The sequence below is a fragment of the Quercus lobata genome, chromosome 8 (genome assembly GCF_001633185.2).
Source record: "Quercus lobata isolate SW786 chromosome 8, ValleyOak3.0 Primary Assembly, whole genome shotgun sequence".
Lineage (NCBI taxonomy): Eukaryota > Viridiplantae > Streptophyta > Magnoliopsida > Fagales > Fagaceae > Quercus > Quercus lobata.
The window spans coordinates 3,257,636-3,284,460 of NC_044911.1; the positions used below are offsets into that span (position 1 = coordinate 3,257,636).

A 26,825-nucleotide genomic window follows, 5' to 3' on the forward strand; every position below is an offset into this window, starting at 1 on the left:
ATCAACTTAGAAATTATAGGAGAAGAAGATAAGAACAAAAAAAAAAAAAAAAAAAATTATATCTATTTTTTTAAATCAAAAAATAATAATTTCTGTAATTTGGTAAAGTTACTTGGCATAACCACAACTTCTAAACCCAATTTTTATTGTATAATATACAAGAAATAATTATCAGGTAAAAATATGAAAGTCTGCATCAGAGAGAGAGAGATGGGAGGTGCTCAGCATTTGAGATGATCGTTGCAGGAGGCTAAAGAGAAATCATAAGAAAGAATTAGTCAAGTTATTTCAAAGTGTCAGTCAGGTTGTAATTTTCTTTTAAAATAAATCTAAATAATATTTGTGATATATAAAATTGTGGAGCTTCCAAATCTTAGGTGGCACAATATAAAAATGTCAACAAAAAGTTAAAGGTTTTGGTTATATAGTTTTTATAGATGATGATATGATATAATATGATTGCTTGTGTCGAAAAAGAATTAGTACAATGCTTAATTTATGGGCCGGACCCCTGTAATGAACCAAGTAATATGTGAAATGCAGGGCATTGCATGAAAAAAGAAAAGCGACCTAAAGGACATACAAGGCTACAATTCTTCTTCATGGTTTTTGTAGCAAGCTTTGCTTATTACATTGTCCCAGGCTATCTTTTCCATTCAATATCAGCTCTCTCCTTTGTTTGTTGGACTGGGAAGGACTCAGTCACTGCCCAACAGATTGGTGGAGGGATGAAGGGCCTTGGAGTAGGCTCATTTGGCCTTGACTGGTTTGACTGTAGCCGGCTTTTTGGGCACCCCCTTAGCCACGCCTTTGTTTGCCATCATCAATATTTTAGTGGGGTTTATCGTGTTTGGCTATATCGTTATCCCGATTGCTTATTAGAGTAATGCATATGATGCCAAGAAGTTTCCTATCTTTTCTTCCAACACTTTTGATCACACTGGACAACCCTACAACATATCCAGAATTCTGAATGAGAAAGCATTTGATATTAATCTAGCAGCTTATGACGGATACAGCAAACTTTATCCAAGTGTGTTCTTTGCTTTTACTTGTGGTTTGAGCTTCGCTACTCTAACAGCTACTATTACTCATGTTGCTTTCTTTAATGGAAAGTAAGCCGTTTCTTAAAATCTTCTATTCTATCCTCTTCCAAAAGTTCCTTTTAGTCAATAGTCTTTTCATGATTTTCTTTATTTGGGTAAAACATTGAGCAGAAGAATCTGGACACTCTGGAAACAGACAGCAAGTGCAGCAAAAGATGATTATGCCGATGTGCATACAAGGTTGATGAAGAAGAACTATAAACAAGTCTCTCAGTTGTGGTTTTATATCATCTTGGTTTTAATGTTGGCTCTTGGCATGGTTGCTTGTGAAGGTTTTGGCAAACAGCTGCGACTCCCCTGGTGGGGACTACTACTGGCTTGTGGCATTGCGCTATTTTTTACTTTACCCATTGGAATAATTCTAGCCACAATGAATGCGGTATGAATAAGCCTAACCATCCTTGTATTTAATTAATGAAAAGACACCAAACATTCATTTACATTCTAAATTATTTTGCATCCATTTTTTATAGACTACAATTCTCAATATTATGTGTTAATGTTAATTGCAGCAACCAGAGCTAAATGTGATCACAGAATTGGTTATTGGGTATATTTATCCAGGGAAGCCCCTCGCTAATATGACTTCCAAGACTTATGGCTCCGTTAGCATGGGACAAGCACTCTCCTTTGTTAATGTCTTCAAATTAGGCCACTATATGAAAATCCCCCCAAGGTCCATGTTCGTTGTGAAGGTAAGTGAATTAATACCAATAAAACTTATATGAAATTTTGTTTACTATTTTGATATAATGACACGTGTTGTTAATTTACATTCTCAGTTAGTTGGAACAATTGTTGCTTCAAGTACCTACTTTGCCACTGCATGGTGGCTTCTCACAAATATAAAGGACATATGTGATCAGTCATTTTTGCCTGAGGGAAGTCCTTGGACATGCCCTCAGCCTCAGGATGATTTTTTCTACCATGCTTCCACTATTTGGGGAGTCATAGGTCCACTCAGAATGTTCACAAAATATGGTATCTACAAAGAGATGAACTGGTTCTTCCTTTTTGGCTTAGCTCCAATTTCTGGCTGGTTTCTCTCACGTAAGTACCCCAACATCAAGTGGCTTAGACACACATGCCTATCGTCACTGGAGCTACAACTGGTATGCCACCAACTAGTGCAGTGAACCATTGGGCTTGGGGAGCTGTCGGAACTTTCTTCAATTTCTATGTTTACAGAAAGTTTTAAGGCATGGTGAGCTAGACATACCTATGTCCTATCTGCTGCTTTAGATGCTGGGGTTGCCTTTTCTGGTGTTCTAGTTTTCTTCACTCTTCAATACAAAAATAATATATTTGGTCCAGAGTGGTGGGGTCTGGCCAATGATGACCATTGTCCATTGGCTTCATGCCCCACAGCTCCTGGGGTAAAGATTGAGGGGGTGACCTGCCTTTTGAGATGCTTAAGGGTTATGTCTTGGGCACATATGACCATTGTACTAGTACTTATTTTTTCAATTTCCAAGATTGGTTTGTGCGTTTGCTTTAATCTGAAGGGGCTTGTTATATGAAAGAATAATTCATAATGTCATTTCTCCCTTGGGCTGGGCTTGAGAGCCATTAAGACTGTAAGAGCAGCTTAAATGATGAAGTGGTAGAGACTTTGCACTTTCGGTTTTATTCGGTCTAATTCAGTCCACTTAGGTTGATTTTAGTCCATGTCAGTCCAATTCGGTCTATTTAGTCCAATTCGTTCCACTTCGGTCTATTCTGTCCACTTCGGTCATTTTAGTCCATTCCGATCTATTTCGGCCCTTTCCAGTCCACTTCAGTCCATTTTTGTGCACACTTAAGAATGGGAAAAGACATGTTTTTTTAAGAGATTAACTATTCTAAATTTGAATTTACTAAAAGATATAGATCTCAAACACGTTCCAAATTCTATTACATTTTAGCAATTTAGTCTCAAATATGCTAGTCGTATATTCAATAAATCCAAACTCATTTTAAACCATCTATTAATTTATTTTATTTTAAAAAAAAAGAGACAACTTAACATTACTTATTGTTAAGTTCTAACACACTATTAGATCACATTCAAACCTTAGAGCCACTCTATTTAGTCCAGGCCCAACATATATAAATTGAGTAATATTAATCTATAAATATTTGTTGAAGATTCTGTGATTATGTTGACCAATAATCACTATTATCATTAGTAATATTTAAACCATCTAATAATATTAATAATCCAAAGGAACATTCAGATTATACCACAAAACTAAGAGAGAGATAAATAAATTGTGGATTAATATTATCATAAAGAAATCTATATATATATATATAATAATAATAATAATAATAAGTGAAGTTGAGAGAAAATCAAATTAGAATTTTAATTTTGTGCCACGTCTCATATAAGTTTTTTAATTTTTATGCTGAGTGAGTTATATTGTATCAATTAAGTTTTCTTAATTTTGCTGCTAAACGCGAAAATCCAAGAGATTACAATAATAACTTGGTTTGAATACATTGCATCCAGCCATTAGAAGCAACACGTGACTATTTTTATAGGGATGAAATGCACTGAGTTTACTATTCAGTAAAAAAAAAAAAAAAAGTGAATGCAAGGAATTTCCAAAAAGATAGCAGAGCCAGAGAAGAGCATCTGCATCACATTTTTTAAGCAACAAATCCAATTTAGATGCATCAATAGTTTATTCTTCTATCGCAATATAAAAACAATGCTCTCTCTATAATCCGAAACTCCAAATTGGTCACAATCACAATCACTTTTTTATAATAAAAATTATGATTCCGATCCATTTAGCAGTTCAGAATTTGAATCTTATCATCATTTATGTTATTTCTTTTATTTTTAAATCTTGAATTTGGCATTATTTTTTTTTAGCAACACACAATTTTAACATGCATAGTATTTCCATGTTACTGATTAATAATATTATTATTTTCTAATGTTTAATTTGGTTCTTGTTGCAGAGCGAGAATGTATCGGCACGAGACAAAAGGCATGAATTTGTTTTTGGCTTCACCGGAAGTGCTGGTCAGTTTTAATTTTAAGAAACAAGTTTATTCAATTTTAAGTGTTTTCTAAATTTTCTTACTTTAATTGGAATTTTGGAAATGTTATTAGAATATCTTCACTCTGTTAAAATGTTGATAGTTTAGTTTAATCATTAGCTTTCACTTACAAAGTTTGCATCTTTACATTTGTTATGAATTGCTAATATGTGATTAGATGCACATTATGCCTAAAATTTACTACCCTTATATTGACTTTTTGTTTAGGCTTGGCACTTATAGCAGTGATGAAAGCACTGTTGTGGACCGATGGACGTACTTTTTGCAAGCTACAAAGGAACTTAGTGATCAATGAAATCTCATACGAATTGGAGAGGATCCGATTGTAGATGTCTGGATGGCAGATGCGAGTACTTTTTGCAGGCTACAAAGGAACTTAGTGATCAATGAAATCTCATGCGAATTGGAGAGCACCTGGCTGTAGATGTCTGGATGGCAGATGCGAGTCACTATGTTTTTAAAATTTCCAATGAAGGTTAAGGTTATGAACAATGTAAATTTTCCGGAGAGATTTATAATTCTATATTTATGCAAGTTTGGTCGCCTTCCTAGACTGGATCACTCCAACGTGTCTTTCTACTGGAATTTTTTATTCAGATTGTTACAATTTAATCCGAAATTTTATTTGAATTTTCCAATCATTGTTACTATCATATATTTTATTGATTTATTTCCTTGGGAATTGGTTTTGTGAATCTTGATACAATAACTTACTGAGCACAAAAATTCAAAAACTTATATGAGACACTGTGCAATATAATTTTTAAATTTGTGCCAAGTGAATTATTGAGTGTAAAAATCGAAGAGTCCAAATCTAATTAGATTCTAAATTAAATTTCAATTGGAGTCCAATTTTTCACCATGTGTTCATTTTTTTTTTTTTTTAATATTTGTAGCAAGTGAATTATTGGGTGTAAACACACACACACACACATATATATATAATGAGAAACCATTACATATTTTAGAAAAGTATGGTTTAAAAAATATATAAGCTAATACTATGTATAACTTGAAAGTCTTCTAAAAAAAATGTATAATTGTGAGTGTTTTTAATTGTACTTATGCATATGCATGATACTACACACTAGTTATGATAAAGCGAAGTGCCTAATACCTATGTTATAATCAACTCTTAAATAATTGTACCTGTGCATAATATTATGTATAACTCGAAACTCTTCTAAAAAAAATGTATAATTATGAGTGTTTTTAATTGTACCAGTGCATATGCACGGGACTACATACTAGTTATGATAAAGCGAAGTGCCTAATAACTATGTTATAATCAACTCTTAAATAATTGTACTTACCCAATAAAATAAAAAGGCAAAAATTCAAAACTAATTCTCTAGCTTTCAGCATTTTTCATTTCAATCTTCTAACTTTCAATTATTATCAATTCGGTACTCCGTTAGACCTCAGTTATCTGTTGCCGTTAATTGAGCCAAAACGACTCGTTTTGGCTCTCCTTTTTTTTTATAATAAATCTCGGAATTAAAAGAAGAAAAAAAATTGTTATTAAAAAAAAAAAAAAACATTTAGGGGCCTAAAATCAAAACCAAGCAAAGCTTATCCGCATACCTTTCGCTGCTATATTTTGTTATTGGCTCTGGTTGTCTAGAAGCAAGCTTAGTTCATGAGGGCCTTGACATTATTGAAGGCAATGTGAATGCCAATATGCTATATAGCTGAGCACTGACTAACCAAATTGGGAGATTGCTAATCTTTTGTTCTTGATTTGAATTCATGCTCTATGTTTTTGATGATTGTCAAATCTTGTTGATACAAGTATTAGCAGTTTTGTTGCCACAATATGAAATGGATTCACATTCACTTGCTGTAAAGAAAAAGGTAAAAGAACAACGACGACGTAATTCCTTGGTGTACAGATCATGTGTGCAGCAAAAGGTGTCGTATTTCCTTGGTTTTGATTTTCAGATAAGAGGCTAAATGTTTTTTTTTTTTTTTTAATAAAAGTTTTTTTATTTTCTTTTAATTCCTAAATTTATTATTAAAAAAAATAAAAATAAAAAAGTCAAAACAACGTCGTTTTGGCTCAATTAATGGCAGCAGATAACTAAGATCTAACGAAGTACCGAATTGATAACAATTGAAAGTTAGAGGACTGAAATGAAAAAACTAAAAGTAAACGACTAAAATGAAAAAAGCTAAAAGGTAAAGGGTCAGTTTTGGATTTTTGCCAAATAAAAAACTGCAATGCTTTTGTGGGGGCCGATTAATCAATAACTATTAAAATCGTATTAACTGGGCCTGTGGCCCATTCGAGGACGTTAAACCATTCGAGGAGGCCCATATAAGATTATAAGGGGAACCAAATGAAAAAAGAAGTAGATATCACATGAGATAGGTCCAGTATGCATCCGAGGACAAAATCCATTTTGGCAATATGTGTCCGAGGACAATTTGAACGCCGCATTGTCACAAACACACTTCGAAGTTGTGTTACTCCAAAAGGTGGGACATGGGACCTAGGGTAAGAAAGAAAAGATAAACAAATATCTTTAACAACAATTGCCTCCGCATTAATTGTCTCTCAACCAACTCTCTGGCCGCATTAATGTGGAGGTGATGCATGAACAGTGATGAAGTAGCCTTACAGTTGCTGGTTGAAGGTTCCAGAAGGTGTTGGATGAGACAGGAATGGATCCCCCGAACCCAACCTACACGTGTGTGGTGAAGATGACACCAAGAGGGCAGTACATAACATGGAAGAATGCACTGAGAGAAGGGGATCGGAACTGAAAAAACGAGTAGTGTCTAGAAGAAAACCTTGTGAAATAAAGAACTTAGCTTGTTTCAAGAAGAAATTGATCGGAACTTTTGTGTTAATCCATCTAAAAACGTTCGGTTTAATCGTTTTTCTTTTGAATTTAATCTAGTTCTTTTATATCCACGCTCTACAAATTTATTGTTTGGGCCTTTAGCGATCGAACCCAATACGAGTTTGGGATCGTTACAAATTGAGTCCTTACAATTGGCGCCGTCTGTAGGAAGAGCTTGATCTAACTTAAAAGAAATCCGGTTCAACATTCATGATGGAGGAAGCAGGTCCACATCACTACGCAGCAAGACCACATTAGATAGATGCCAACCCACACCAAGCAGAGTCAAGAGGCTCCCAGCATGGTAATCCGCACTGGAGTCCCGAATGGAGAAAAGGCCGTGAGGGAAGTGTGCACACAACTCATACCACCAAAAGTCACTCTCGTGGGAAGAGTCATGTTTCCTATGCAAAAAATGACAGGAACCTGCGACGTGAGATTGACGAGTTGAAAAGAGAGTTGCGCCATGCCCGGCGGGAACGTTCCCTACCTTGCTCCGAACCATCATCCAAGGAGACGGATGGAGTTAGTTATAGGCGGAGATCCAGAACTCCGCCTAGTGAGACTTTTTCCTATGAAGAGGAGCACAGCCATCGACATTGGTACAAAAGCCCGCCTAGCAAGGGCTTAGGGAATAACGCCATGAACAAAGCGTTAAGCCAAGTCTCCAAATCGCCCTTCACAAGGAGTATAGAAGATGCGATTCTTCCTCGGCGATTCCACCAGCCTACATTCACCCTATATGATGGCCGATCAAACCCAGTAGAACATGTTAGCCATTTTAGTCAAAAGATGGCTATCTACTCCAGGGATGAGGCCTTGATGTGTAAGGTCTTTCCATCAAGTTTGGGACCGGTGGCGATGAGATGGTTTAACGGTTTAAGGGTCAACTCTATTCAGTCCTTTAAAAAGCTTACCCGGGCTTTTGGCGCTCACTTTATCACTTGCAGTAAGGTTCTTCAGCCTTTGGGATCCTTGCTGTTTATGTCTATGTGAGAAGGCGAGAATCTCAAAACTTATTCAGATAGATACTGGGAAATGTTTAATGAAATAGAGGGAAAGCATGATGATGTGGCCATAAGTACTTTCAAGGCTGGCCTTCCAGCCGAGCATGATTTAAGGAAATCTCTAACTGATAAACCTGTTACCAGTGTACACCAATTGATGGATAGGATTGATAAGTGCAGAAGAGTAGAAGAAGACCAATTTCAGGGAAAAGGAAAGGCTAAGGTAATCCCTCAGGAGAGGAGGGATTTCAAGTTGGACCGTTACAATAGTAATCGACCTCGGAAAGACTTCGTTGGGCAATCAGGTTCTGCTGACACCTAGGTGGTTAATGCAGTGTTTCAGGAGCCGGTGCAGCAGGTATTAGAGAAGATAAAGAATGAGCCCCTTGTTAATTGGCCAAACAAGATGGCAGGAGAGCCTAAGAGACGCAACCCAAACCTTTATTGCCACTATCACCAGGATCATGGGCACACGACGGAAGATTGCAGGAATTTATGGGACCATTTGGAGCAGCTGGTCCGAGAGGGGAAATTGAAGCAACTCTTGCATCATTCCAGTGGTAGGGGAGGCCAGGCAGGCTCAGAAATGCGTGGGAACGCTTCTTCAAGACTCCCCCTTGGCACAATAAACGTTATCTTTGCCGCCCCAGGGAGGACTGGATCTTGTCCTTCCAGGGTACTGTCGGTGTTCCGACCTCCAGCTGAGGATCATTGCCAAGCGTCAAAGAGAGCCAGGGTGGACGCCCCCCTGATTTTGGGCTTTTCGGATGAGGATAATGTTGGAACCATACAACCCCATGATGATGCTCTGGTGGTCACACTAAGAATTGGTGGGTACAATGTAAAAAGGGTGATGGTTGATCAAGGTAGCGCTGTTGATATAATGTACCCAGATTTGTATAAGGGGCTAGGTTTGAAACCTGAGGACTTAGCAGCCTACAGTTCCCCTCTGGTGAGTTTTGAGGGAAGAATGGTCGTTCCAAAAGGACAGATCAGACTACCTGTGCAAATCGGTATGGATGTGGTGGAGGTGGACTTCATTTTTGTAGATGTTTTCTCTCCATACACGGCTATTATGGGCAGACCTTGGCTTCATACCCTGGGAGTAGTCTCATTTACTTTACATCAAAAAGTGAAGTACCCATTTGGGGGCCAAGTATTGGAGATAGTAGGAAGCCAGGTTGCAACTCAGCAATGCTTGGTAGCGGCTATACAACATCGGCCAGAGGCAAAGACCTCGGCTACCGTTGATAATGGATTATAGCAATTAAAACCCCCAGCATTACCCTTAGATGGACCAGCCAATGAGGTAAAGTGTGAAGATTTGGAGAGGGTAATCGTTACTGATGATCCAGAAAGATTCTTCCAGGTTGGGGCTAAACTGCCTATGCAAGAGAAGGAGCAATTGCTGGAATTCCTCAGAGCAAATGTAGATGTGTTCGCATGGAGCCCATATGAAGCCCCAGGTGTAGATCCGAATTTCATTTGTCATCGACTCAATGTGAATCATTTCGTTATTCCCAAAAGACAACCACCTCGGTGACCATAAAAGAGCACGCAGAAGCTGTCAGAAGTGAGGTGGCCAAGCTCAAGCAGGCTGGAGCTATCAAAGAAGTTTTTTACCCACAATGGTTAGCCAATACGGTGGTGGTAAAGAAGAAGACAGGAAAGTGGTGAGTGTGTGTGGACTTCACGGACCTCAATAAGGCTTGTCCCAAGGATCATTTTCCCATGCCGAAGATAGACCAGTTGGTGGATGCAACCGTTGGTCATCCCCGGATGAGTTTTTTGGATGCCTTTCAAGAATATCACCAAATACTGTTAGCATTGGACGATCAAGAGAAAAAGGATTTTGTCACCCCTATTGGAAACTATCATTATAAAGTGATGCCATTTGGTTTGAAAAATGCAAGATCTACCTATCAACGAATGATGACTAAAATGTTCGAACCGCAACTGGGCAGAAACATTGAAGTCTATATTGATGACATGGTAGTGAAGAGTAAGGTGGTGTCCGAGCATGTGGAAGATCTCACGAACATCTTTGGAATACTGAGAAAGCATAAGCTACGCCTGAATGCTTCAAAGTGTTTCTTTGGTATAGGCTCCAGGAGGTTCTTGGGATACATGGTGACTCATAGAGGAATTGAAGTGAATCCAGATTTGATTAAGGCCATCAACGATTTACAAGCACCTCAAAATCCAAAAGAAGTGCAGAAACTGACTGGAATGACTGTTGCTTTGAACCGATTTATCTCCAGGTCGGCCGAGAGGTGTCGTCCTTCTTTCCTTCTACTGCATAAGTGGAAAGGATTTGAATAGACCGAGGAGTGTACTGTGGCGTTTCAACAGTTGAAGGAATACCTGTCCAGGCCGCCTATCATGGCTAGTCCTGAGGTGGATAAGGTGCTGTTTGCTTATCTGGCAGTTGCCCCTCATGCAATTAGTTTTGTCTTAATACGAGAGGACAACGGCGTCCAAAGACCAGTTTATTATGTAAATAAGTCCCTTCATGAAGCCGAGGTGAGATACTTATCATTGGAAAAGGCCATTTTGGCGGTGATCTATGCAACATGCAAACTTCCACATTACTTTCAGGCCCATACTGTGGTTGTTTTAACTCAGCTACCTCTCAAGTCCATACTTAGAAGTGCAGATTACACTGGGAGAATTGCTAAGTGGGGCACAATCCTAGATGCTTTCGATATCAAGTATATGTCTCGCACCTCTGTGAAAAGCCAAGTCCTTGCCAATCTGGTAGCTGAGCTCGCCTAGTGCCCAGAAAAAGCTAACATGAAGCAAAATGACATGGATGAAAAATCAGTTGGTATGATCTCCACACAAGGCGGTCCCTCCTGGAGAGTATATGTGGACAAAGCAGCAAACCAACGGGGGGCAGGATTGGGGCTAGTTTTGATATCCCCTTAAGAGATCATCATTGAGAAGTCCTTGAGGTTGGGATTCTCAGCTACTAACAACGAAGCAAAATACGAAGCTTTATTGATGGGAATAAGTATGGTCCAGAAAATGGGTGGAAAGGTAGCAGAATTATTCTCGGATTCAAGATTGGTAGTCGGCCAAGTGAAGGGAGAACTGGAAGCCCGAGATCCAAGAAAGCAGGGATATTTGTGTCAAGTTAGGCGTATGCAAGCGAAATTTGAATCTTTCGACTTGTCACATATCCCCCGAGGTGAAAATACCCATGCCGATTCCCTAGCAACCCTTGCCACCTCTTCAACACAAAGTTTTCCTCGAGTGATAATCGTCGAAGATTTGTATACCCCCACCCCACCAGAAAAGGACGTATGTTAGGTTCATCAAGTCAATCTAGCGCCGAGCTAGATGGATCCCATATTGAAATTCCTCGAAAGTGACATCTTGCCCGAAGAGAAAATAGAAGCTAAGAAAATACGAAGGAAAGCTCCTCGGTTTTGGTTATCTGAGGACAAAAAGTTATACAAACTGTCATTCTCTGGGCCGTACCTACTTTGTGTACATCTCGAGATGTCAGAGTCACTCCTAGAGGAGCTGCATAAAGGCATTTGTGGAAATCATACAGGGGGAAGGTCCTTATCACACCGGACAATTACTCAAGGATATTGGTGATCAAATATGCAGAAGGAAGCGCAGGAGTATGTTAGAAAATGTGACCAGTGTCAAAGGTTCACTCCAAACATCCACCAGCTTGGAGGAATTCTCAACCCTTTGTCCAGCCCTTGGCCTTTTGCTCAATGGGGGCTGAATATTGTCGGCCCTTTTCCTAAAGCCTTAGGAAACAAAAAGTATCTGCTGGTCAGCACGGATTATTTCACTAAATGGATCGAAGCTGAACCTTTGGCTAACATCAGAGACGTAGATGTTAAGAGGTTTATCTGGAAGAATATTGTCACGCGATTTGGAACTCCGTGCACTCTTGTCTCGGATAACGGCCTTCAATTTGACAGTAAGGCCTTCAGGCAATACTGTTCAGACTTAGGTATAAAGAATAGATATTCCACTCCGGCCCATCCTCAAAGGAATGGGCAAGCTAAAGCTGTTAATAAAGTAATAGTCAATGGACTTAAGAAGAGACTGGATGATGCAAAAGGAAAATGGGTGGAGGAATTGCCATATGTTCTTTGGACCTATTGAACAACGCCTCGACGATCAACAGGAGAGACTCTTTTTTCCATGACCTATGGAGCCGAGGCCGTCATCCCTCTGGAAACTGGATTCCCAACGTTAAGGACTAGTACATTTTCCTCGGATAGTAACGATGGGAGGTTGGAAAAAATTTTAGACTTGATCGAAGAGCGAAGGGAGAATGCAATGGTCCAATTGGCTTACTACCAGCATAAACTCAAGCAAGGCTATGATACTAATGTAAAGCTGAGACCGTTAGCGGTAGGAGATCTGGTGCTGAGGAAAGTTCTAGGAACCACCAAGAATCCAACTTGGGGAAAATCGGGGCCTAATTGGGAAGGGCTTTATCGGATTACTTCAGTAGCCGGAATAGGAGCCTATTATCTGGAAGACCTAGATGAAAAAGCTGTACTCCATCCTTGGAATGTAAATAATCTCAAGAGGTATTATTATTAATAAAAGTAGTCTAGTTTGGGTTTCCTTTAATTTATGCTGATCATGCATCTTGTGTTTCCACTCCTAATAATATCTATTGAAGTATTAAACAGAAACTAAGTTATGTCAGGTCCTCGGACCACAAATTTAGTGGAAATTAATGCCTTATGATATCTATTGAAGTATTAAACAGAAACTAAGTTATGTCAGGTCCTCAAACCACAGACTTAGTGGAAATTAATGCCCTATGACATCTATTGAAGTATTAAACAGAAACTAAGTTATGTCAGGTCCTCAAACCACAGACTTAGCGGAAATTAATGTCCTATGACATCTATTGAAGTACTAAATAGAAACTAAGTTATGTCAGGTCCTCGAACCACAGACTTAGTGGAAATTAATGCCCTATGACATCTATTGAAGTATTAAATAGAAACTAAGTTATGTCAGGTCCTCGAACCACAAACTTAGTGGAAATTAATGCCCTATGAATTCTATTGAAGTATTAAATAGAAACTAAGTTATGTCAGGTCCTCGAACCACAAACTTAGTGGAAATTAGTATCCTATGAAATCTATTGGGTCACTAAGTGGGTTCCTTAGAAACTAATACAGCCTCTTGCTGTTAAAATGCTAGGGCCACTTGGGCTTATGCATTCCAGAATAACAAATTCTCGAATATCGTCCTAAGATCACAGGATTTTTAATTATCTGTTGAAGGTATAAACCCCAATAAACCTATGAATATCATCAAATGTGCAACTGAAGTACTGTAGACCTAGCTTTATCCAACTTTTGAACATTCCCTTAAGTTTCAATTGGTTAGAAAGAATACATATGTATCCAAAATGTCTCCCTAAGAACTCATAGTTTAATGTTTACCACCCATTTTTTAATCGCCAATTGTTAATGTTTATAAGTTATTTTTTCTCTTGCAAACGAAAAATAGTCAAAATGAATCCATTCAAGTTAAGATAACATAGTAAACAAGTACAAAAATAAGATAAAACGGCAACAACAATTAGCAAATAGACATAAAATCCTTACAAAAGTCTTAATCAAATTATAAAATAAATCTTATTTTTTCAATTTAATTGGGAGCTTGGGAGCTTGGTCGGCTGATTTATCTGCCTCCAAGGTAGTAACTCCCTCCTTGTCCTTAGTAGCTCCCCCAGCTGGCATGACTGTGGAAGCTAAGTCCTATTGAAAGCCTTGAGAGGTTACCTCTACCTCAGAAGCTACTGTAGTCTTGTCCAGGGAGGCTTTTGGAGGGGCATTAACCTCTTTAACTAGTTCTGGTTGGCCAGAAGGAGGAGGATTTTGAGGCAAAACCTCCTGATTAGGATTAATGGTTGAGGGAGTGTCTTCAGCTTGACTGGATGGAGGAGCCGAGGTGTGGATTGCTTTAGGGTAGAACACATTCTCTGCCTTCCTTAACTCGGATGAAGCCTCAACCCCAGCTCGGTTAAGGGCTTCATCCCAAGTTTGGGCGCAGTAGATGCAGCACACCATGGGCACCTCTGCCCTTAGTGTCTCCTCCGTCTCAGCCATACCAATTTCATAGCCTTTCTGTTCGGCCTCGGCCTTTGCTCTCTTAGCTTCCTCCCTGGACTTTTCAGCTTGCTCCCTCAGTTTTTGGGTTTCCTCCAAGTGCTTCTTAAGGACTGCAACTTGCTCCCGGGTAGCCTTTAATTCTGCATTTGCTTCACGCAAGCGCTTTCCCTGGTCCTCGGCTTGCTTTTGGAAGCCTTCCAAGGCCGAGTCAGCGCTCTTACGAGCTTGCTCCTCAGCAAGTAATTTCTTCTTCGTAACAGCCAAGTCTTGCTCGGATATTGTCAAAGTTTGTACAGCCGACGCTCGTTTCTTCCTTTCATCGTCTAGCTGACTATAGCAGTTATTGAGCATCTCATCCAGCTTAAAAGTGTTTTGGATAACCTAAAAGGAAGAGATTAACACTATAGTCAGTAAAAAGTACACATCAGTGAGTGATCACAAAAAGAAAAAGAACAGAGTTAGCACTATACCATGCTCAAATATCTTTTATTATTGAGGATGAGTTCATTCTTCCTTGCATTCTTTATTTCGGCCATGTCTCTTGGGAGTAACAAAGCCTCCTCTATAGCCGAGGCTATGTGACGCCCAACGCCACCGTTGAAGTCCCTAATAGATGCATCATCTCGTAAGGGCTCCCCACCGTGCATGGGTACTAGCAACCATGCTTGTGGCTCAGGAAGTTGAATGTCAGACCTCTCCTGGCCTTGCTGAGCAGGGTGGCTAGTTTTTTGCTGCTTTGCAGCTCGCTGGGCATCCTCCTCGCGGGTCGGATGGGACTTACCAGCATCCACCACATCTTTCCTCTTCTACTCCCTGCGCCTTTTTAACTCGGTAGCATCAGCTCTGACTGGCTGGGGAGGTTGATGAGGAGCAGGAGGAGGAGACCTGGTGGGAAGAGAAGGAACTTGGGATTGCGTTGATTTTCCCGGTGCATTCTTCCCAGGCTGATTCTCAATCAGCTCCATTAGACTTCTTTGGGGCTTCCTTTGTATTCCCATCTCGTCAAGATCTTCCTCGGAGCGTATAGGCTGATCAAAAATCCCAAATTCGTCTGAGGAGTCTGAGAGTTCTACAACTTCTTCCTCTTCTTCTTCATCTTCCTCTTCTTCTTCGTCTTCCTCTTTCTCTTCTACTTCCTCTTCTCTGAGGACAGGCTGGGATGAAGAGGCTCCTATTGAGATGGCGGCCATAAAAAGGGGCTCTGTGCGGAAGGTATCCTTGGGAAGTGGAATACCTTCTGGAACGACGAACCCCTTGTAGGCAACGCTAATACAGTGAAGCCAAGGATCTCAGGCTCTGATCACACACTTCGGCGCTTGGAAAGCAAATGAGAGGGGGGTGCAGCCGAGGATTAAATGGGTTGCCCGGAGTTAGCCGTCGGCTTCGTTCACGTATATCTCGGCTTTCAATACCCTATCTAAACTTGCTTTGTTGACCAAATAAAGTTTGGGCTTGGTAAAACGTCTATCTGCAAAATCATTGAATTAAAATGAAGCGTCATTAGGAATAAGAATACTAAGACTCAAAACAAAACAAAAAAGAAAGAAGAGGAAAAATATGTATGTATAAACTTAACATTATGAATCTATAACTGCATTCCCACCTGGTGTTCCTTCCTCCATGGGGCATGGCAGACCATCATGCCATTCCCTAGAAAAGATAAGGAAATCCTCCTTTAAGTTCTTATTTGAAGTGGGAAGGCACTGAATTAGCCTCACCTCGGGATATCTCGACTTGAGATAATACCCCTGCCCCTTCAAATGGTGGAGGTTGTACACCCAATTCACGTCATGACGAGTTAGGTTTAGGTCCATTCTCTCATTCAAAGGTTCTATACTTCCTAGGACCCTAAACATGTTTGGGGCACACTGAGTTGGGGATAACCTAAAGAACCTAAGGTAGCTCCTAGTAATCTTACCCATGGGGATGGTCATCCTGCCTTCTATGAAGGCAATCATGGGAATAACCATTTCCCCTATTTTTCTAGCGTCGGCCCATTCCCCTTGGGCTGCGTACCTCATACCCACTGTTGAGGGAATCCTATACTTAGCGCGGAAATTTCTCATACCTTCCTCGGACTCAACCAGACATCGAAACTTACCCTCCTTTTTCCCCATTTTCCTAAAGGGTTTAGTAAAGAAATTAACGAGTTTAAGATGAAAGCTGTAAAGGTTTTAAGAAAACTTACAGGTTTGAAAGAGGGTCCTCGGACAAGATTTTAGTATTCGTAGATGCCAGGAAAACGATGAAAAAGGAGAAAGACAGGTTTAGTGTATGAGCTCTAGAATTGTGTGATCGCTGAAGGTAAGAAAGAGAATTGATTTGAAAATTCCTTTATAGTCGTGTAGAAGTTATGAGCGGGAAAGTTCCCGCTCGCAAAACGAGATAGACCCCCCATCGTTCGATTTACATCTTACCGTTGAACGTGAGAGACAGGGGCATCGCCAAAATTTAATGCTGCCACGCTCAGGATGCTGAAGCATCAAGAGCATGCCCAAAACATAAAAGGGTATCGGCTTGTGACATCAAAATCAAACTTTTCTCCCGAGGAGTCGAAAAGCAAGATTTTGAGGGGCTATTGTGGGGGCCGATTAATCAATAACTATTAAAATCGTATTAACTGGGCCTGTGGCCCATCCGAGAATGTTAAACCAACCGAGGAAACCCATATAAGATTATAAGAGGAATCAAATGAAAAGAGAAGTAGATATCACATTAGATAGGTCCAGTATGCGTCCGAGGACAAAATCCATCTCAGCAATATGTGTCCGAGGACAATCTGAACGCCGCATTGTCACAAACACACTTCGAAGTTGTGTTACCCTAAAAGGTGGGACATGGGACCTAGGGTAAGAAAGAAAAGATAAACAAATATCTTTAACAACAGCTGCCTCTGCATTAATTGCCTAGTGATGAAGCAGCCTTACAGCTGCTGGTTGAAGGTTCCAGAAGGTGTTGAATGGGACAGGAAGGGATCCCCCGAACCTAACTTACATGTGTGTGGTGAAGATGACATCAAGAGGGCAGTATATAACATGGAAGAATGCACTGAGAGAAGGGGATCGGAACTGAAAAAACGAGTAGTGTCTAGAAGAAAACCTTGTGAAATAAAGAACTTAGCTTGTTTCAAGAAGAAATTGATCGGAACTTTTGTGTTAATCCATCTAGAAATGTTCGGTTTAATCGTTTTTCTTTTGAATTTAATCTAGTTCTTTTATATCCATGCTCTACAAATTTATTGTTTGGGCCTTTAGCAATCGAACCCAATACGAGTTTGGGATCGTTACAAAATGAGTCCTTACAGCTTCTATATATTTGCTAAGTATTTATGAAAACTAAGATCAATTTGCAAGCTTCATGCATATGGTTGTTTGAATATTTTGCCAATTAGTAGTTTGTCCTAGATTCTCAATGAAAACACAAATTTTTAAAAGTAAAATGCAATGATTTTCTTAGCATAATAGAATTGAACTTAGTGACAAAATATGAGCAGTTTTGACTTGCTAGATTGTGAACAATTTTTTTTAAAACCTCCAATAAGAACGAGTCAATTGAAAAGATGAGCAATTTCCAAATTGCCACTAACCTATCAACTTCCAAACCCACAATTAAAAATATGACCAGAACTAATCTAGAATAATGTGCCTGAGCATGGTGTTTTATTTATATTGAGATAGATTGATCTCACAGACCATCTCACCCAAGTGTGAATGGTCCTTTGTGCCACCTTGAAAAACCCTAAAGAGAGAGAGAAGCAGGGCCAGCCCTAGGCTTAGGCCACTCCAGCCCTAGGCTTAGGCCATTTAGGCAATCACCTAGGGCCCCTTACTAGAGAAAGGCCCCCAAATTTTGGGGCAAAAATTGCAATATTTTTTTTTTAAAATACTTTTTTTTGAGATAAAGGAAAAAAAAAAAAAAAACTAGTTTTACTCAAAAAATATTTTTTTTGAGTAATGCTAGAGAGAATACAACTTTAAATACATAGGGCTTACAAATGTGTCACTAATTACAAGAAATAATTTAGATAGGAAAATACTATAAATTTTACTTTAAAATCTTTATACAAATTGATGTAAAAATTAATATGATTTATAGACGTCAACAACTTATTAAATGCATTTTTAAATTACTTAATGATACATCTTTATAAGCATCATGTTGTAAAATTTATAATATTTTTAACATCATTCATTCAAATAATTGTTTATTATCTTCTTGAAGTGTCGTTAATCACATTCATTGCTACAACATTTGTAAGTTTTTTTTAGTAAAATTTGTAATAGTTTTAACATTTCTAAAAAATAATAAAACATATTACAAGATAAAAAGAACGGATTTTTTTTATATAAAAATTATGATATTGAAAACTAGTTAAATATTATTTAATTAATAACAAAAATGTCTCATTTAAAAATATCATCTTAGGCTTTAAAGTTTGTTGGGCCACCCCTGAAGAGAAGTGGTATGTAGAGAAGAAGATAAGAGGTTGTAATAGTAATAGTATGTGTGTATTTCTCTCTCTCAGGCCACTACTACTACATATCTACTACAAAGTGGAAACACACAAAATCCTGGATATGTCTGGATCTGGGCCAAATTTAAATCCTTCTTCTTTTAGGTTATCCAATCAAAGAATAATCCAAATCCATATATAGGCCACAAGTTCAGCATGTAACACAGTAACAACATGGTCACTTTAGGTCTTTTCTAACCAGTAACCAAGTTTGATATGAACCCAATTAGAACAGCCCAACTCCAAGTCCATCTCTAAAAAATAGTGAGTCACATGCATTATAGTTTTTGGCAGATATTTGCATTACATGCAACCTGTTTTTGTATTTTGTCAGAGTTGTAAGATGGATGAATTGATGGACAAACCCATAAATGAACTTCCCAGCCTACCAACTGCGTTGGCATGCCTAAAAAAGCTGGGTTTGTTGGCTTATTTTTAGTGGGTCCTATCTCCAACCAAAAAAAAATCCTTCTTTTTTACAAAACTTTATGCAAATAAGAAAATCAATCAAATTCGTCTGTATTGTTTCAAAAGAAAATAAGATATTCCCATCAAAAATATTTTTTTTTCTTAAAAAGATAATAATAAAGTTCATCTAAAGGCATTTGGGATAGGTTTTTTTTAAAAAAAAAAAAGAGTTTTAAAATTTTTACATAAACTTACAAGCACACACACCTAAATTCTCTCTATAAAAATATATGACTCACCTATAAAAATGATTATATACTGGGAGGTTTTCTAAGTTTTCTAGCTTGTCACCTGTAATCAATCAATTTCATAAAGCACTCAATGTTTTACGCATGTTACCAAACGTAGGAAGTGCACCACACCATCAAATTTGACAGTGACGCCAACGGGTTCCCTAACTTCTTTGGGCCTCGGTTGTTGGGTTGTTTGAGAAAGTTGGGACTGAACAACCTATTGGTTCTTCTGTTATAACTTCAATTCTTGGGATGCCAACATCTCAACTTTCATTGGATTTGGATTTCTCTAATAATTTTTATTCTTGGGAAGCATCTCAAACTTTCATTCACATCTATGGACAATCATGGAGTTTGGCTTCTACTCCATAACCTTCACAAGAAAATACTATCATCTATATCTATATCATCAAATATTAGGATATGAATCCACCTATAATGGTACCCACTAATAGAGAAGCAGGAAAAAAAAAACCATTAATAGACATTGTATTTCAATCAAATTTGATACCTTTATTGGTGACAATCATTAAAACCAAGTTGATGTTGTTTTGATCTTGATCGATAGAGAAGAAGACCCATCGATAAAATATAAAACTATACAACCTTATATCTTATGTATCAATTTAATGAGAAAGGTTCTTTAGCCGCATGAGTTTAGTGCTAAACTTTAATGATGTGGACATGAAATGTAAAGGGTTCCAATCTTTCTTTTTATATATATAAAACTCCATGAAAATCATGACTACTCACCTAAAGCTAAGTACTAAATTGTAATTGTAGGCACATCTGTGTGTTTGACTCTTTCTTGGTTACGCAAAATTTGATTCCTTAAATTCTCCGTAAATCCATCTGCATGTGTTAGTATTGTAATGGGAATGATACTCTCACCAGCCTGTCTTAATCCATGCACATAATTAAAAAAAATTGACACATGGAATAACATCATAATGACATTGGCTCCCCCATTTTTAAACTATTTTTTAGTTTGGATTCACATAACAAATCTCATCCTTTTTTTTTACATGTATATCAAAATAACAGCTTTTTGGAGCACTTAGGAGTTAGAACTCTAACAACAGTAAAATTCCTATATACATATCATATATAGTTATTATATACAACCTAAACAAATCTCACTCTTGTCATTATTCATGTATACGATTTCATCCTTTCATTGTCAATAGAATTATGTTTTAATCTCCATGCTATAACATTTTGTTGTTGTCGTTATTACCATCTCTGTGCAGTTTATAATTGATATGTGATCCAACACATGCTTTTGTTGGTTTGTTATGGGTTTCTTTGAGTCTTTGCTGGGAAAACATGCCAGTAAGTTCCTCAAAAGGAAAGACAGTGATGCCGGAGAAGCAGGTTTCTATTGAATGATTCCTTGGACTGCATTATCATTCTCTCTTATATGTTTTTATACTCTTTTTTGCATCGTAGACACCTTTGTTCTGCTTTCTAATTAGTTTCAAAATCTGTTTATGCCTGCAAGTTTTTTTTTTCTTTCTTGTGGTTGTTAAGTTGATCTTTTAGGTGCTATCTTTTATTTTATTTTTCTTTTAGAATGATTCATCAGCCATCATCCATGGTTTTATTTATGGGATTGTTCACATTGGGCTGTTTTTCTTTCTGTAGTTGATAATATCACTCCTTGATCATCATTGTGTGTGTGTGTTACTGTGTTATTTAATCAATTCAAACGAATGGGTTGGTTCAATTGGATGTTTACAAATTTTCCTTTTCTTTCATATTTCATCAAACAACTTTCAATCAAAGTGATTCTATTTCTGAATTAATCTGGTTGTGGCTTGAAGCTCTTTAATAATTTGTATAATTTCCTTCATAACATGTCTGGACTAAGTCTTAGGCAACAAGATTTTTTTCTTAAACCACAGTTTTAAATTAATTATGCAATTTCACTGATGAATTTTCTTTTGTGTGTTGTGTTTTTAATGGTTCAGCTTTACTAACAAAATCCGCCCACTTGGTTTCATTCTGTTCATTACCCAACAAAGAGTATTATGTGCTTAAAAAGATTCTTTTACAAAAACAAGATACATTGTTCATTATTTTATTTATTGATCTTGAATTTTTCTTATTTGAAATCATCAGGTCGAGCATTGGAAGAACTCAAAAGTTCTCTCTTCAATGAGCTACGAACCTCTGAAGGTGCTAAGCGCCAACAGCAACGATTTTGTGGACCAGTTGTGGCGTTGACATTTAATTTCATGGTTGCTGTAGGCATTATTATGGCAAACAAATTAGTATGCGCCTTTTCTATCTCTTCTTTTATGTGGTACTTTCACTATTTTGTATGCTTTTGGGGGTTTAGCTAGGTGCATATATGTTTTTGTCTGAAATGAGCTAATAACTCCAACTGCTTGATTTTTTATTTTTTTTTGGGGGGGAAATTTTGCCAATCAGGCTCACATATTGTTATATATATATATATATATATATATATATATTTTTTTTTTTTTTTTGGTAAGTCAATTAGTTGTATTGCCTACAGGTGATGGGAAAAGTTGGATTTAACTTCCCAATTCTTCTCACATTAATCCACTACACTACAGCATGGCTTCTACTTGCTATTTTCAGGGCACTCTCAATACTTCCAATCTCCCCTCCATCCAAAACTACTCCCTTTTCTTCTCTCTTCTCATTGGGAGCTGTCATGGCTTTTGCCTCTGGCCTTGCCAATACCAGCCTAAAGCATAACAGGTTCTAATCTAAACTCCTTCCTCTTTATAATTTCAATAAGAGCAAAACTTAGATACAATTCCTTAGTTGTTATACCTTGGGTTCCCTAATTAAATTCAACCACATGGTTGCATTGAACAATGAGCTACATGGCTGAATTTTGTCCTTAAAAAGAGATATCATAGTTTATATTGCATAGATCAATACAACCATGTGGTTGAATTTAATTGGAGAATCTAATGTATAGCAACTAAAGAATTGTACTTCAAGTTTTATACTTTTAATTAATCCTTGTCTTGTAACCTCACTATTCAGCTCATGTGCAGTGTAGGTTTCTACCAAATGTCTAAAATTGCTGTCACACCTACCATTGTTATTGCAGAGTTCATCCTCTTCAGTAAAACCATTTCCTCCAAAAAGGTGAGCTCAAACTTCTCCACCTTCTTTCTCATACTTTCATACTTCTTGGGTTTAAACTTGTAAACTTTTGCAAGGAAAATATATTGTTTTTACCACTGAATTATTGAAAATATTACCCTTTCTATTCTTAAACATTAGAAAGATTTTTTTTTTTTGTCCTTATACTTAAAAAAATCTTTGGCATGTGACCGATAGTTTCATATCACATGTTCAGCATCCTTCTTTTTTAACTGTAATAGTCTAGTTCAAACATGTCAAATTCTCTAATGCCAAAATTAGTGTCACCTAGTTAGACACAAAGAATAAAGTTAATAAGAGTAATTTAAAGATGAAAAAAGAACTTTTTAACATTGAATAACAAAAAAAATAAAAACTTCAACCAAACTTTAAGGACAGAAACAATATTTGTTTCCCCTTTCATGTGCAAGTTTTCAGAAAGTCCAATGTTTGTGCAGGTTTTGGCTCTGGCTGTTGTCTCCGTAGGTGTGGCAATAGCTACTGTAACAGATTTGGAGTTCAATTTATTTGGTGCTTTAGTTGCAATTGCATGGATAATTCCAAGTGCCATAAACAAAATCTTGTGGTCCAGATTACAGCAGCAAGGCAATTGGACTGCTTTGGCGTAAGTGATTCAATCTGGCCTTTCATAAAACGATATAGCCATTAGTCCTTAACACATGCAAGCAACAATTTTCATGAATGTAGGTTGATGTGGAAGACCACCCCAGTTACAATTTTCTTCTTACTAGCTCTGATGCCATGGTTGGATCCACCAGGAATTCTATCATTTAAGTGGGATCTCAGCAACTCTACTGCTATTCTTATATCAGCTGCCCTTGGTTTTTTACTACAATGGTCTGGAGCTTTGGCACTTGGGTGAGACCCTATACTCATTCTGCTTTTCCTCTCATCATAAATCAACGTCCTTGGCTTTCACATTTATCTTCCTTTCAAATTAGTAGCCACGAAAAAGAAAGGTGAAATTAAATAAAAAGCTCAAAATTTATACGATATTACAGATTAGGTTCTAAGTTTTTAATTTTGTCAATTAGAATCCCAAATTTATGAAATCATTTTAATTTGGAGCCTCTACTCATCTCCATCATTCATCTCCATTATTTTGAACAGTGATGAAATAGGGGGGAAAAGTGTAAGAAATCATTAATTAAACTCTATGTTTCATCTATAGCTTGTTCATAAGTCAATTTTGCAACCACTGAATAGAAGGTTAGAGAGAGAAAGTTTTACTAATAGAGTGAAGAAAGCAATGGCACTGGTTATCTAAATGAAATACAAAGTATTGTAAACAGTTTCCCTTTTGTGTTGTGCTAAAAAGGAGCATTTCTTTCATAGTGAAAGTGCTGGCCTTTGTCATGGTGAGACTTTTGGGATTTTAATGGAGATGGACATGGTCTTCAAATTGAAACGGTTTCATAAGTTTGGGATTTGAATTGACAATATTAAAACTTGTGACCTAATGAAAAACAAGGTATAAAGTTTGCATAAGGCAGACATTTATATATATCTAAAAGCTGAAGCGTAGCATTTATTGTTGCTTCTCTCTACTACTTCCAATCATAATTTTCCTTTTACCTTTTCATCTCTCCACTACTCTTAACATTTATGTCACTCTTCATCTATCCCTTCCTCTTCCTTTTATTTTGGTTTTTCTTATCCCCATACTATTACTATAAATATGTCATTCTCTCTTCCATTCTATACATATTTTCTCACATGAAAAATGTTATTACTCTCTCTCATGTTTAATTTTTGTGTGAATTTTGTATTATTGTATCTCTACTTTAGGTTGGTGAATTTATGTGTTCTTTAGAATTTTACTCTGGGTTGATGAAGTTTGGTTTTGTGTTTTTAAATTATTATCCCTTTTTTTTTCTATGATTGTTAAATGTTATTTTATTGCCTTTAAAGATAGTTTACAAGAATGTTATGTTATTCTATTATATAGCATGGCTTGGATTATTTGGTGTTTGACTTATAACTATATTTTTTATTTTGACGCTTCTTCTACTCATTTTATTTTCTCTCTCTCTAAAAGAGGTGATTATTCTCTCTCTCTCTCTCTCTCTCTCTCTCTCTCTCTCTCTCTCTTCTATATATATATATATATATATTATTTATTAATTTTTTGCAACTTTGCTTGAGGTTGATGAATCATTGTATTTTTTTTTTTTTTAATAATACTATTTTGGGTTAATACGATTTGGTAGTGTGTTTGATTTTTTAAGTTTTCCATCACAAAGTCTTCTCTTTCCCTCTTATAACTTTTGTTTGATTTTTTTTTTTTTTTTGGACATAATACTTAGTTATTTTGGAAGTGAAATTTTGAATTCAAAATACAATCTTAGCTATGTATTTAAATGTGTCTATCAACTATTAAAACCGCCCAAGATGAATATGTATAGACACTATTTTTGTTTTAATTTTTCATTGTTTTATTATTTAGTTATAACATTAAAATTAAAGCGAATGAATATGTAAAGATAAAACTGTTTAAGATGAATTTGGAAAGCCAATATAGTTATATATTTAATATTGTCAAAGAATTAAAAGTTAAAAAATAAATAATAAAAAGAATAATGATATGGCCAATGATGTGGCGGATGTAAAGGCTCAATAGGAGCATAGCAACAAAAATGTGATATGAAGATTCAGTTAAAGGAAATTAAATCTTAATAAATGAAAGTGTATGTAGTAAAAAAAAAATTGTTAGATCACATTTTTTTATGTTGTTATACAAATTATTTTCTTTTATTTCGATAGGTAAAGTGTTCAATTTTAGACATAAGTCTAATTTTTTTCCTACATATTATTTTAAATATTAAAATTATAATATGGTATAATCTCTTTGGAATGTCTAAAAAATATGCAGTTCCAATCTCATGAATCTATATTAGTAAACAAAACCCAATCAATAGTTCAAAGCTACTCCTACTATAAGAAAAATTATAAATATAATAATCTTTTTTTAAGAGAATTAAAATTTTGAATAATATATTTGAAACTCAAACAGTTTAGTTGCACAGGAAAAACAAATTCGGAAAATATAACGCACAATAACATAATTTATCAAAATATGGACCACCTAAAAAATGAATATTATCAATTAAAAAATCCAAATAAAAAAATGATGATATTTTTTTGAGATAGATAAATGAAAAATATTTTTAGAAATTCTTTAATTTTTTGGGAGAACAAATTATTTTCTACAAAATTTAGAGAACAAATTAGTTATATATTATAACATAATTAAAATATAATTATCTATTCCCACGCATCGCGTGGGTCTGCGACTAGTTTGCAATAATAGTGGAAAGTTAAGAACTTTTCCTCTTATTTCCTGATTTGTGTTCTATATATGCAGAGCAACATCCGCGACTTCTCATGTTGTCCTAGGACAATTTAAGACCTGTGTGATACTACTTGGAGGCTATTTTATTTTCAATTCAGATCCAGGGTTTGTAAGCATCTGTGGAGCTATAACAGCTCTTATTGGAATGTCAGTTTATACATCACTTAACTTGCAAGAATCAGGTGAAAGTTCGAGTAAGCAGCTTCCAACTCCTGTAAAACCAAAGGATGAAGAGAGCACAGAGTTGGACATCAAAGATAGCGCAAATGTAGTCTAAAATAACTCAAAGATTATTACATTCTCTCTATGAATGCATGTGAGAGAAAAAGAGACACAGGTTCTTGGTACCATCCCCTTGGGCTGGGTGCCAAGTGCCAACTCTTAGTTTTTTTAGTTTTTTTACATGGGATGTTTTGTGTACAGACAAAAGAGTAATCGCAGTTTTGAATTTAATCAACCAAAGTACAAAGATCATTTGAACTGTCTTAGAGGTAGTCCATGTTCTTACATGATCATATGGATTTTTTTTTTTTTTTTTACATTGGGATGCCAACTTAGAGTAGCATAAGCTTTCTTGGATACACTGTTTGACTGTTTCTTTTGGTTTAACCAAACAATTTTCTCCATTTTTATTTCCAAATATTTTGAATTTTTATTTATCTTCTACAACCATTTTTTTTTTTTTTTTTTTTTTGAGAAACTATCTTCTACAATCTAATGCAACCAGTCAACATAGTAACTTTGACGCCATCCTTGTCATGTGGAATGGTTAGGAAGGGTGTTGTTGAGTTTTACAAAGGGTTATGCTCACTTTGATTAATTCTAAAAGGAAAATGTAGTTGATTTCCTCACTAACTTCCCATCAATGAGAAGGAAGATTTGAACTATATTGGTCATCATTTAAAATAATAATAATAAAAATAAAATAAAGGACAATATTACTGAACTATACAAAATTTTTTGTTTATTTCTTATAGCTTAGAGCATTTGCA

General features: G+C 36.6%; 1 protein-coding gene and 1 pseudogene across 1 annotated transcript; both read left to right on the plus strand.

The window, feature by feature from the left end:
• The first annotated feature begins 551 nt into the window (after window positions 1–551).
• On the plus strand, window positions 552–10,785 carry LOC115955523 (annotated as a pseudogene).
• A 9,409-nt stretch (window positions 10,786–20,194) lies between these two features.
• Window positions 20,195–26,321, plus strand: LOC115954864 (nucleotide-sugar uncharacterized transporter 2). Its single transcript, XM_031072832.1, has 8 exons — window positions 20,195–20,415; window positions 20,585–20,708; window positions 21,456–21,607; window positions 21,856–22,064; window positions 22,370–22,463; window positions 22,919–23,085; window positions 23,169–23,339; window positions 25,846–26,321. Exons 2-8 carry the CDS (start codon window positions 20,630–20,632, stop codon window positions 26,108–26,110), a joined length of 1,137 nt encoding a protein of 378 aa, XP_030928692.1. The 5' UTR covers window positions 20,195–20,415; window positions 20,585–20,629; the 3' UTR covers window positions 26,111–26,321.
• Window positions 26,322–26,825: the final 504 nt, after the last annotated feature.